Source organism: Triticum aestivum, chromosome 5A (assembly GCF_018294505.1).
Source record: "Triticum aestivum cultivar Chinese Spring chromosome 5A, IWGSC CS RefSeq v2.1, whole genome shotgun sequence".
Taxonomy (NCBI): Eukaryota; Viridiplantae; Streptophyta; class Magnoliopsida; order Poales; family Poaceae; genus Triticum; species Triticum aestivum.
The window spans coordinates 513,206,945-513,219,518 of NC_057806.1; the positions used below are offsets into that span (position 1 = coordinate 513,206,945).

Here is a 12,574-nt window from a genome sequence, read left to right on the forward strand (position 1 = left end):
TGAGCCCATAGATTTCAACTCGTCTTCCATGGCAACCAACCATTTGGACGAATTTTCGCTTTTAATGGCTTCCTTATATGAGGTTGGATCCTCCACCTTTCCCATATCATTCATGTCCTCCATCAAAAAAGTGATATAATCATCTGATATGGCTTTCTTCCTCTCACGCCGTGGTCTACCCATGGGCGGAGGTGGTGGTGGAACATCATCATTTTCATTATTTTCTCGGAGATCCTCATTTGTGTTTGGATTCTCATTATTAGTTTCTGGATCACCATTCGACTGAGAGACTGAACCGTGAGATTCAGGATCATCAGATGTCACATTTCTTCGTATTGGAAAAACAATCTCTTGGATAGTCGGGGATGGTACACAAACCCGCTTCTCCTCAAGATTGATCTCCCTTAAATTTGTGACCTCATTATCCTCAAAAAATACCGCTTGTCTAGTCTCCACAAACTTGGTGGTGTGTCTTGGACAATAAAAACGATATCCCTTTCCCCTATGAGGGTATCCAACGAAGAAACAGCTAACTGTTTTTGGATCCAGTTTCTTAAGTTGTGGATTGAAAACTTTAGCTTCAGCAGGGCAACCCCACACCCGTAAGTAATTCAAGCTCGGTTTCTTTCCCGCCCACATCTCGTAAGGTGTGTTCGGTGCTGACTTAGTTGGAGCAAGATTTAGTATGTGTGCAGCTGTCTTTAATGCCTCTATCCAAAGGCTTACTGGTAAACTAGAGTGACTAAGCATGCTTCGCACCATATCCATAAGGGTGCGGTTGCGGCGCTCGGCCACACCATTTTGTTGTGGTTCACCAGGCATTGAGTACTGAGCAATGATTCCATTTTCAGATAAGAACTTGGCAAAAGGTCCAGGAATCTGCCCATAAGGAGCATGCCTACCATAATACTCTCCCCCGCGATCAGACCGTACAACTTTGATTTTTGCGTTCAGTTGATTTTCAACCTCCGCTTTATAGACTTTGAATTTCTCCAAAGCTTCCGATCGGTCACGTATGGGATAAATATACCCATAGCGGGAAAAGTCATCTGTGAATGTAATGAACGAATCAAAACCATCTACAGACTTAACATTAAGGGGTCCACATATGTCGGTGTGAATTAATTCTAAAACCCTTGTGGCTCTAACTGCTCCTTTCTTAATTGTTTTTGCAAATTTTCCTTTAATGCAGTCGACACATTTGTCTGCATCTGAGAAGTCTAATGGGAGGAGTATTTCATTTTTAACTAAGCGTTCCATTCTCCCCCTCGAAATGTGGCCCAAACGACAATGCCACAATTTCGAAGAATTACTTACTCCTTTCCATTTCTTCTCAACATTAATTTCATCACTCACATGCATAACTGAATCATTATTAAGAGATAACATGTATAGTTGGCCTCGTCTAACACCGATGCCTACATTCTTATTACATTTGATCAAAGCAAATTGTTTCTTGCCAAAATGGCACTCATACATATCATCATCTAAACGAGAAACTGAAATCAAATTCCTACTTAAGGTAGGCACATAAATAACATTATTCAATCTAAGAGTGTGGCCAGTGTGTAGCTCCAACGTGAGAGATCCCACAGCTTCAACATCGGCCTCAACTCCGTTCGCAACCTTAAGCTTTCTTGTTCCTCCTCTTATGGTTTGGATCGTATCGAATCCCTGCATAGAGTTAGCAACGTGAGTGGTTGCCCCTGAATCAATCCACCATGACTTTATTGAAAAATCAACATAAAGTGATTCATCTACAAAAGTAATTTCATCAATACCTCTTTTGTTCATCCATTTTAGAAAGCCTGGGCAGTCCCTTTGATAGTGTCCCTCTTCTTTGCAGAAGTTACAAGCATTTTCTCCAGCAGTGGAGCTGCTAGGAGCAGAAGAAGAACCACCGGCTTCTTTACCCTTGAATGCCTTAGGGTTGAATGGCTTAGTGCCTTCTTTCTTGACTTGCCTTTTCTGAGGCTTAGGGAAACCTTGTCCGTCATGCTTTCTCTTGTTAGAGCCAACATGAAAGACATGGTCTTTCTTCTGCCTCATGATCCTTTCTTCCTCCTGGACGATCCTTGCGGTCATCTCAGAGAGTGGCCATTTTTCCTTTAGAGAGTTATAGTTGACCTTAAATTGTTCAAACTCTTCAGGAAGAGACTCAAGAATAATTATGACAAGAAGGGCTTCACTTAAAGAACACTCCAAAGCCTTAAGCTTGGTGAAAGCATTTACCACCCTCAATATGTGCTGCCTAACATTTCCGTCAATAGTGTATTTCTGAAGAAGTTTAGCAAAAAGCTCATGAGCATACACTTTGTCGGAGCCTTTAAATTGCTCCTCCATTTCAGTGAGGAAATCTTTAGCAGTATCTTTCTTAGGGAGTGCTTCAGAAATGTCCGGCGATATTGTCGCTTTCATGATGAGAAGCGCAATATGGTTGGACTTATTCCACTTTTCCATCTTAACATCATACTCCTTCTTGAGTTCTGCATACCCTGTGACACCTGCCACAGGTGCCACAGGTTTTTCTTCCCTCAAGGCATAGTCAAATTCATTACAACCCAAACATAATTCGACTTGGGACTTCCAACGAGGGAAGTTACTCCCCGTAAGTGGTTCGATCGTGTCGGACCGGAATGGAGCGGAAGCTGAAATCATCATAAAAGTTCATAAGTAAACTTGCATGATTATAAATTTACGTTGGTAAATAAACAAACATGCCAAGTATTTAATTTCAACTCCATGTCAAAACACTGTTGGGCAGAAAAAACATGGAATTAAAATATCATAGGGGATGACTCATAATAATAAAACAACGTTGGTCCGAATTAAAATTAGAGTCATTTCATTCTCAATTTAAACATCAACATAAAAAAAATATCATTATTTTGATGTCTAAAAAAGTTCATCATGCAAAACACATAATAAATCCTGAATAAAATATCTCGTTGGTTCAATTTTACCCAGAATAATAATGTGTTCATTATATTTTTAGGCATTTTCTATTTTAAACAGTGCAAAACATGAAAGATATTAACTTACAGTGCACTGGAAAACACAGAAAAATGCGACGGCCCAAAATACCCACAGTTATTCAATAGCCCAACCGAGCAGCGAAAAACCGTAATAAAAAAACGCGCTGGGCTAAGGCAACCCAGGCTGAAGCCCATGGCCGAAAATGGCCCATTAATGCCCGCCGGCCCGAGTCGGCACTCCGCGTCGCTGTGAGCCGTCCGATCGAATTGGACGGCCGGCGCGGCTTGCGGCCGGAACAAAAATGCCGACCGGCCTAACCCTAGTCTCACTTTCTCCCCTGACCCCCCACGTTTAGCGCTACAGAGAGCGGCGGCGACATTCAACGGCGGCTCGAGGCGCGCCGGCCATGGCGGCGCGGCGGCTGCGCTCGCCGGAGGAGCGTGCAGCAGGATGAATCCCGCGCGCTCCCCCGTCGAACGTGGCCCCGGCGTCCGTGCTTCATGGCGCATCAAGGGAGGAGGGACGCCGGCCACCGCGACATGAGGGGCGACGGCGACGAGCTCGTCCATTCGAGTAGCGGCGGTGGCGGCTAGTAGACGTTCCGCGCGTCGCTCCGGTGGGAGGCGACGGCGTCGCGGCGTCTCCGCCCTCGCACTACGGTGGATGTAGTGCGGGCCCCGAAGGGAAAGGCGGCTACGCGGCGCATTAGGTGAGGATTCTCCTCATTCTTCTCCAATTCGTGTACATAGTGCGTGATTTGTGGTGAAAACACTCCTAATTTCAGAATTAGGGTTCTTTCGAATTGGGGAAAAATTCTAGGGTTCTTGAACATGGGAGGGTTTGCTACTGTTGATCCCTCTGCCTTCTAATTTGTTTATCAAAAACCGGAATCAGTACTTAAACATGATTGATTCTAATTAACCGTGACATAACCATGAGCATTAATCTTTAACATGGGTTAATTAAAAGGAACTGACATTAACAGTAATGATCCGAAGCAAAATTAGTGTATCACATAATTATTTGCAGATGGCAATTGGCATGAACGTCAAATAGTAGCATGATCATAGGGCTAGACTTGCAATCATGATCTTAAAAACCCTAAACCTGACTTTATCTAAAACTTGATGTTGATCTACAGATCAATAATGTAGGGACCTGTTGCAATCAAAATTGGAGACTGATACCATTGTTGGAATAATTATGCATCTTCGGGATGCCATTAGCAGGAACTGATTGCATCTAGATCACCTAAAAGCATGAACAGAGAAGGGTTTAGGGGATCATTACATGTCACGGCAGTGGACATGATTGCCTGCTTGGTGCAGGCTTGATGCAGGGGTGATGTAGTCGAAGTAGAGGTTCTCCTCGACGTCCTGATTCCTTCAGGGCGCCACCGGCACTGCCCAGGGACAGCGGCGGCGGCTGGCTTAGGTCTTCCCGTCGCTGCAGCACTCCCCCTGATCGGATGGGGTGAGAGAATATCGGGAGGAGAGTAAACCTTACGTGAATTGTGATCTCGCAGGTGCCCAGCTCTCTCCCGTATCCCTTTTAATATGGCGCTGGCGACAGGGACCCAAAACCTGAGTTGGTTTTTGGGCGCCCCCAATCAGGGCACGTTAGTTCTGATCGAGGCTCACGTACGTTGGTACGTGGACCCCTTCACTTATCGTTATCCCTTCATCTCTTTTTTTTTGTTAGACTAATAGATCTAACTGGCTTGTTTAAGCCGTCAGATCAAAACCAACAGTTTCTGACCTAGCTAGAGCAGGCCAAGAATGTGGTAAGGTCGGACATGGAGAAGCCGTTGAAATGGGAGCCGGAGCCGATGGAGTAGGCGCCCATGTCGTCGAACACGAGCCAGTCCCCCACGCTCATCTCCGGCAGCCGGTAGCCGGTGACCACCGTGTCGAGCGAGTCGCAGGTCGGCCCGAACACCGTCGACGTGTACGCCTCCTCGCCGGCGCGTGGGGTGGCGAGCGGCCTCGGGCGCGGCACGTAGTCGTCCATGAGGACGCAGTTGAGGGAGCCGTAGAGTCCGTCGTCGATCCAGTACTCCCGCACCTCGCCGCGCGTGCGCTTCCCGATGACGCGCGCCGCCAGCGTGAAGGCCTTCTCGGCGAAGTACCGTCCCGGCTCGCCGATGACCTCCACGCACGGGAGGTCGCCGAAGTGCTCTGCCAACGCGTCGCGGATGACCGCCGCCGCCTCTTCGAACGCGGTGCCTCCTGCCATGAAGCCGCCGCCGACGTCGAGCACGCGCATGGGCGGCATGCCGAGGGCGGCCGCCGCGTCGAACGCCGCTCGCGCGGCCTCGATGGCCCCGCGGTACACGTCCGTGCGTGTCCCGCCGCTGCCGATGTGGAAGGACACGCCGGCCACGCCGAGGCCCGCGCGCTGCGCGGCGCGGAGCAGCGGCACCACCTCGTCGGTGCGCGCGCCGTACTTGGTGCCGAGGTCGACCTTGGCGTCGCCGTTGTCGGGGCCCTTGATGCGGAGGACGAGCTCGCAGTTCGGGTGGCAGCGCTTCACCTTGGCCACCTCCTCCTCGGAGTCGTACGTGGTGAGGTTGACGCCCACCCGCGCCGCGTACTCGATATGCGCCTCGGGCTTGCACGGGTTGGCGTACACGATGCTCCCCGGCTCGAACCCGAGCGCGAGCACGGCCTCGATCTCCCTGCGGCTGGCGCAGTCGAACCCGGCGCCGAGGGCCGCCAGCGCGCCGAGCAGCGCCGGCTCCGGGTTGCACTTGACGGCGTAGTACGGCCGCACGTCGGGGAGCGCGCGGTGCCAGCGCATGTACAGGTCAATGACCCTGGCGAGGTCGAGGACGTAGAAGGCGCCGCGCACGCCGGAGCCGCCGGCGATGGAGCGCATGAGGCCGGCGACGGCGTGCTTCTCCTTGAGCGCGTCCCAGTTGTAGGGGAGCACCTGCTTGTCCTTCACCCCCGGCGCCACCAGCACCGCCTGCATGGGGCTGCTTCCGACCATGTCGACGACGACGATGTGATCACACCACACGTGAGTACGTAGTGCAAAGTGTGTGTACTATAGCCCTAGAAGATTTGTCAACCTAGCAAGCTTGCTAACCTAAGGTTGCTCGAGCTAGACGTCGACGCGATCGAGCAATGCAAGTTGAGTACCGATGCCAATGCAGATCGAGGAGGTCGATGGATGGCTTGGTCGAATGCTTAATTCTGTTGCCTGGCTGAGATGAACTGGGTGGGTGTGGCTTATATATAGCGTGCGCGGCCGGGGTTAGGTGACGCGCGCCGCGGTCAAATGGACCATATAGACAAGCCATGCGACGCTGCGGCCGCAGTTCCAGAGCGTGCGACGCTGCGGCTGGGGCAGTTCCAGCACGCACGTACCTACGGTAGGTAGAGAACAGAGAGAGCGCGGGCGTTCGGCTTCGGTCAGCCCGGTCATTGTTCTTGCTACAGTCGGGTCCTTTTCCTACTTCAAACGGAAGCGGGAGTAGGTACATGCACCCCATTCCAACCACTATAAAAACACATGAGCTAGCATCTCGTCTTTTCCACTGCTGTTCATTTCGTTTTTGAACAAGAAATAATTCTTTAATACCATTGGCACGTTTAAAATGATTTCTGAGGCCATTCCCAGTGCTCCTTGGTGTATAGGTGTTTTTTTACTTGTAGTTTTCCGGATCTTTATTTGGAACTTGGATGCTCGGTTCGCATTAATAAATGGTTGTGTGGATCATGTGATGCAGAGGCCTTGGTGTACTTCTCCCTTTTGAAAAAAAAGTGCTTAAAATGCCACTTTATCAAAAAGAAATTGATGTGGCAAACCAATTAAGAAGAAGAGAGACCACTTTGGTGACTCCGAGAAAAAACAATGTCAAGTGCGCCGATCTATACAAAATGCCTACCAACAATTGCATGAATGAGTATAGTTGCTCAAAGCTAAGCACATATGAATTGGGGAGATAAGTTGCTAAGTCTTTTAGTGCACTTAGCACGCCACCTACGTTTAAAAGCTATAGTTGTACTATATGACAATGCCATGGATGGTGGTTTTGGGCCTCCAATTGAACTCTGGCTGGCTCAGTCCACTGGTTGCTTCGTGTTGGGCCTTGCACCTGTTGCTTTGCATGGGTCAGGCCCACTTGTTGGTATCATAGGTGTTGGGTTTCTTTTTCTTTTTTTCTTTTTGCGAGGGAGGGTTTCTTTTTGGGCATGGAGGAACTTGTCATTTTGAATTTTGGGTTTAGGAACTCTTCTCAAGTAACAAAAATTGCCGAGTTCAAAAGCTTTGTTTTTTTTGCGGGTAAAAGCTTTGATAAATCTACTAGCTACTCCCTTATGTACTCATAACTCTTCCTTTCATTACAAAATCTAAAACGGTATCACCCAAGTGTCACAATTTCCACAGAATGGCATATGCCATGCACACTTGGTGCTGGAAAAGGTAAGCATGGAGTGCCCAGCAAATGTGTGCTAAGCGTGCTAGAACTGTGTGTCACCTAGAGCTGGCTTACTGAAGCTCCAAGTTTTCTGATCAGCAGACAACAGTCTCTTGGCTGATAGTTCAGCGAACACTCTTATTTGAATATCAATTTTGCTAAGTCTCAGTCGATGCTCTATTCCTTTGATCTTACATGAAGATTCGTACAAAAATAATATTTCTATTTTTTCTTTTTATATACTATGTCACTTGACTGAGACTTAGTTAAGTCTCAGTCAACTAAGACGTAGCCATACCCTTTGATTATTATATATACTAGAAGGGTTGTGTGTGTTTTGCTGCGCCGTTGGTGTCGTTGGTTTCTTAAAAAATTACTCACTTTGTTTGAAAATATAAGCCGTGTTACTTTTTTGAAAAGTCAAAACTTTTAGGTTTGATCAAATTTGTAGAGAAATATATCAAAATCCATAATATCAAATCAGTACAATTAGATTCATCATGAAATGATTCTTCATACTTTTTTTAATATTGTGGATGTCGATACTTTTTGCTCTGAACTTGGTCAAAATTAAAAAAATTGACCTTCCAACAAAATAATACACCTTATATTTAGGTACTGATGGAATATTTAGTTTGGCTGAAGGAGATGATGGAGGGTGTTTTATTTATTATTTATAATACAATGATTTGATGAGCCTTTGGTGGTCTGCTTCTGTGTTATCAGCTAACCACCGTATATTTATGTGGGGAATTTTTTGAGTCGATGGCTGCATATACTATATTGGTGTTGTAGTATCACATGGTGGCGCTTTTTTAGGTGGTGAGAGGGTGCGTGAAATTGATGTGTTTTTATAAGCCGGTTGTTGTTGATTGATTTAAAAAATTGTTGGCCCGATTAAAATCGCATATCAAATATAATATTGAATACCTTAATTGTATGAAAGAATTGAATAAGAGAGCTCCTTGAGAAAGCGTTGACCCAGTCAACAATTAGGGAACCTAGGAAATTTAAAGAAATGAATGAGAGATCTCCTTGAGAAATTGCTAACCTGATCAAAATTGTGTGACTCAATTCTAAATTAGACACCTCAATTAATTGTGAGGCCTTAATTAATTGTGAGGTCTTAAAAAAATAAAAAAACATGATGTGAGTCAATAGTATAAAATAATTGAATGCGGAAGTTTTGAGAAATTGTTGACCCGATTAAAATCAGGTGACTCCGATTTTAATTGGAGATCTGAATCTAACGTGGGATCTTCGAAACTAGGAAGTACAGTGTTATTAGAAGATATAAAGCTCTAAGTTCCCGGAAAAAAGCACTTTAGAGATAGAATTAGGAGTTATGCCTCTAGTTTAAATTAGATCTTGTTGACACGCAAGTCGATCGATCTTGTTGGAACGTGCAACCTGTCATCTCTGCCTTGTTCGGCACCTATCTATCTAGAAACTAGAAACCACGCGGCCTCCCCAAGGAGATACAAATCGCTTACCAAATTCCTACAATTATAAGGTCACCGGCTATATGTATTCTCACGTAAATCAATCCTGAATCAACCAAGCACTCTCGTCCAAAACCAGGCGATGGCCGGCGATTCCAACGATGCTATCCCGCGAGACGTCCTGGCCAGCGTCCTGCTTCGCTTCCCGGCGAGCGACCTCCGGCACTTTCGCCACGTCTGCAAGGAGTGGTGCGAGGTCATCTCCGACCCTGCCTTCATCGATGCGCACATGATCCACGGACCGCAGCCCCTTGTTAGAGTTTGAGTAGTATACATGTAATCTGAACTATCTCTCTCCTTCTCCCTGTCGTATCCTTTTCTATCTCCTTGTAATAGCAGGATTCCTAATCCTTTTCCTATACTCCACGGCAAGGTTTTGCCTCAATAAATAAACAACCGCGGCTCCCTTACGAGGGAGTAGGAACGCTTTCGCCAATCTAATATGGTATACAGAGCTTAGTCTCTTCCCACATCTAGCGATCCCCTCATCTAGCGAAACAGAAACCAAGTTATCGTCAGAAATCCAATCGCCATGGCAGGTTCCAGCAGCGTCGCCCTCAACCTCGGAGCGCCACCAACAGAAAAGCTCACGAGGGAAAATTTCCTTCTCTGGAAAGCGCAGGTAATGCCAGCGTTGCGAGGCGCACAAGTAACCGGCCTCCTCGACGGCTCAGATGCCGCACCGCCAAGAACGGTGGAGGTCGCGAAGGCAGACAAAACCACAGACATTGAGCCAAATCCTTTATATGGACCGTGGCTGGCAAAAGATCAACAGGTTCTGAGCTACCTGTTGAACTCGCTAACCCCTGAAATCCTGGCGCAGGTCATTGGTAAGGAGAGTACACATGATCTATGGATTGCTCTCACCACATTATTTGCTGCGCAGTCCCAATCCAGGATAACAAATCTGAGAATTGCCATCTCCAACACTAAGAAGGGCAATATGTCAAGCAACTCCTTCATCGCCAAGATGAAGAGTCTCGGAGATGAGCTCGCAGTCGCCGGTCGTCCAGTAACCGACGGCGAGATGGTCGACTACATCCCCGCTGGCCTTGACCGGGACTGCGATCCTATCGTTGCAGCGGTCGGCGCAATCAAAAACTCAATCACCGTTGATGATCTTTTCTCACAGATTTCAGCCTTCGATCAGAGGATGGAGATGTTGGGCGATGGACCATCAAGTTTCCGTTCGTCTGCAAACGCCGTATACAGAGGGCGTGGCCAGTACCGCAACAGAGGAGGCCGCGGACGAGGGAACAAAGGGCGCGGCCGTGGTGATCGCACCTCTTCTTCTCCTTCTCGCGGCGGTGGAGGCGGCGGCTACCAGCAACGCCAGGGCTGAAGGAAATATGCCCTAGAGGCAATAATAAAGTTACTATTTATTTCCTTATATCATGATAAATGCTTATTATTCATGCTAGAATTGTATTAACTGGAAACATAATACATGTGTGAATACATAGACAAATAGTATGTCACTAGTATGCCTCTACTTGACTAGCTCGTTGAATCAAAGATGGTTAAGTTTCCTAACCATAGACATGAGTTGTCATTTGATTAACGGGATCACATCATTAGGAGAATGACGTGATTGACTTGACCCATTCTGTTAGCATAGCACTTGATCGTTTAGTTTGTTGCTATTGCTTTCTTCATGACTTATACATGTTCCTATGACTATGAGATTATGCAACTCTCGTTTACCAGAGGAACACTTTGTGTGCTACCAAACGTTACAACGTAACTGGGTGATTATAAAGGTGCTCTACAAGTGTCTCCGAAGGTACTTGTTGGGTTGGCGTATTTCAAGATTAGGATTTGTCACTCCGATTGTCGGAGAGGTATCTCTGGGCCCTCTCGGTAATGCACATCACCTGAAGCCTTGCAAGCATTGCAACTAATGAGTTAGTTGTGAGATGATGTATTACGGAACGAGTAAAGAGACTTGTCGGTAACGAGATTGAACTAGGTACTGAGATACCGACGATCGAATCTCGGGCAAGTAACATACCGATGACAAAGGGAACAACGTATGTTGTTATGCAGTTTGACCGATAAAGATCTTCGTAGAATATGTGGGAGCCAATATGAGCATCCAGGTTCCGCTATTGGTTATTGACCGGAGACGTGTCTCGGTCATGTCTACATTGTTCTCAAATCCGTAGGGTCCGCACACTTAAGGTTTCGATGACAGTTATATTATGAGTTTATGAGTTTTGATGTACCAAAGGAGTTTGGAGTCCCGGATGAGATCGGGGACATGACGAGGAGTCTCGAAATGGTCGAGATGTAAAGATCGATATATTGGACGACTATATACGGACATCGGAAAGGTTCCGAGTGATTCGGGTATTTTCGGAGTACCGGAGAGTTACGGGAATTCGTCGGGGAGTATATGGGCCTTATTGGGCCATACGAAAATAGAGGAGAGAGGCTAAAAGGAAGGAGGCGTGCGCCCCCCCTCTGGTCCAAATTGGACAAGGGGTGCAGCCCCCTTTTCCTTGTTCCTCTCCCCCTCTTTCCTTCTCTCCTACTCCAACAAGGGAAGGAGGAGTCCTACTCCCGGTGGGAGTAGGACTCCCCCTTGGCGCGCCCTCCTCCTAGGCCGACCGCCTCCCCCCTTGCTCCTTTATATACGGGGGCAGGGGGCACCCTATAGACACAACAATTGATCATTGATCTCTTAGCCGTGTGCAGTGCCCCCCTCCACCATAATCCTCGATAATATTGTAGCAGTGCTTAGGCAAAGCCCTGCGACGGTAGAACATCAAGATCGTCACCACGCTGTCGTGCTGACGGAACTCTTCCCCGACATTTTGCTGGATCGGAGTTCGGGGATCGTCATCGAGCGGAACGTGTGCTAGAACTCGGAGGTGCCATAGTTTCGGTGCTTGATCGGTCGGACCATGAAGACGTACGACTACATCAACCACGTTGTGCTAACGTTTCCGCTTTCGGTCTACGAGGGTACGTAGACAACACTCTCCTCTCTTGTTGCTATGCATCACCATGATCTTGCGTGTGCGTAGGAAATTTTTTGAAATCACTACGTTCCCCAACAGTGGTATCAGAGCCTAGGTTTTATGTGTTGATGTAATATGCACGAGTAGAACACAAGTGAGTTGTGGGCGATATAAGTCATACTGCTTACCAGCATGTCATACTTTGGTTCGGCGGTATTGTTGGATGAAGCGGCCCGGACCGATATTACATGTACGCTTACGCGAGACTGGTTTTACCGCCGTGCTATGCACACAGGTGACTAGCGGGTGTCAGTTTCTCCAACTTTAGTTGAACCGAGTGTGGCTACGCCCGGTCCTTGCGAAGGTTAAAACAGCACCAACTTGACAAACTATCGTTGTGGTTTTGATACGTAGGTAAGAACGGTTGTTGCTCAGCCCGTAGCAGCCATGTAGAACTTGCAATAACAAAGTAGAGGACGTCTAACTTGTTTTTGCAGGGCATGTTGTGATGTGATATGGTCAAGACGTGATGAGATATAAGTTGTTGTATGAGATGATCATGTTTTGTTGAAGTTATCGGCAACAGGCAAAAGCCTTATGTGTTATCTCTCTATTGCATAAGATGCAAGCGCCAGATAATTGCTTTACTTTATCGCTATGCGATAGCAATAGTTGCAAGAGCAATTGTTGGCGAGACAACCATGTGA

The 12,574-nt window shown here is 47.2% G+C and overlaps 2 protein-coding genes across 2 annotated transcripts; both read right to left on the reverse strand.

Annotated features, from left to right (window-relative positions):
- Positions 1-1,424: 1,424 nt before the first annotated feature.
- LOC123107429 (uncharacterized) lies at positions 1,425-2,672 on the reverse strand. The gene is made up of 2 exons (XM_044529419.1): positions 1,782-2,672; positions 1,425-1,674 (listed from the first exon to the last, which is right to left on the reverse strand). The coding sequence occupies exons 1-2, from the start codon at positions 2,659-2,661 to the stop codon at positions 1,628-1,630; spliced, it is 927 nt and encodes a 308-aa protein (XP_044385354.1). The 5' UTR covers positions 2,662-2,672; the 3' UTR covers positions 1,425-1,627.
- A 2,062-nt stretch (positions 2,673-4,734) lies between these two features.
- On the reverse strand, positions 4,735-5,967 carry LOC123107430 (ornithine decarboxylase). Its single transcript, XM_044529420.1, has one exon. The coding sequence runs from the start codon at positions 5,965-5,967 to the stop codon at positions 4,735-4,737; it is 1,233 nt and encodes a 410-aa protein (XP_044385355.1).
- Positions 5,968-12,574: the final 6,607 nt, after the last annotated feature.

Excerpts from the sequence above, each read along its gene's own strand:
- LOC123107430 (XM_044529420.1), bottom strand. The coding sequence starts at position 5,967 with ATGGTCGGAAGCAGCCCCATGCAGGCGGTGCTGGTGGCGCCGGGGGTG.
- LOC123107429 (XM_044529419.1), bottom strand. The coding sequence starts at position 2,661 with ATGATGATTTCAGCTTCCGCTCCATTCCGGTCCGACACGATCGAACCA. Across the intron at positions 1,675-1,781 it reads AAAATGGATGAACAAAAGAG|GGATTCGATACGATCCAAAC; the intron begins GTATTGATGAAA and ends AACTCTATGCAG.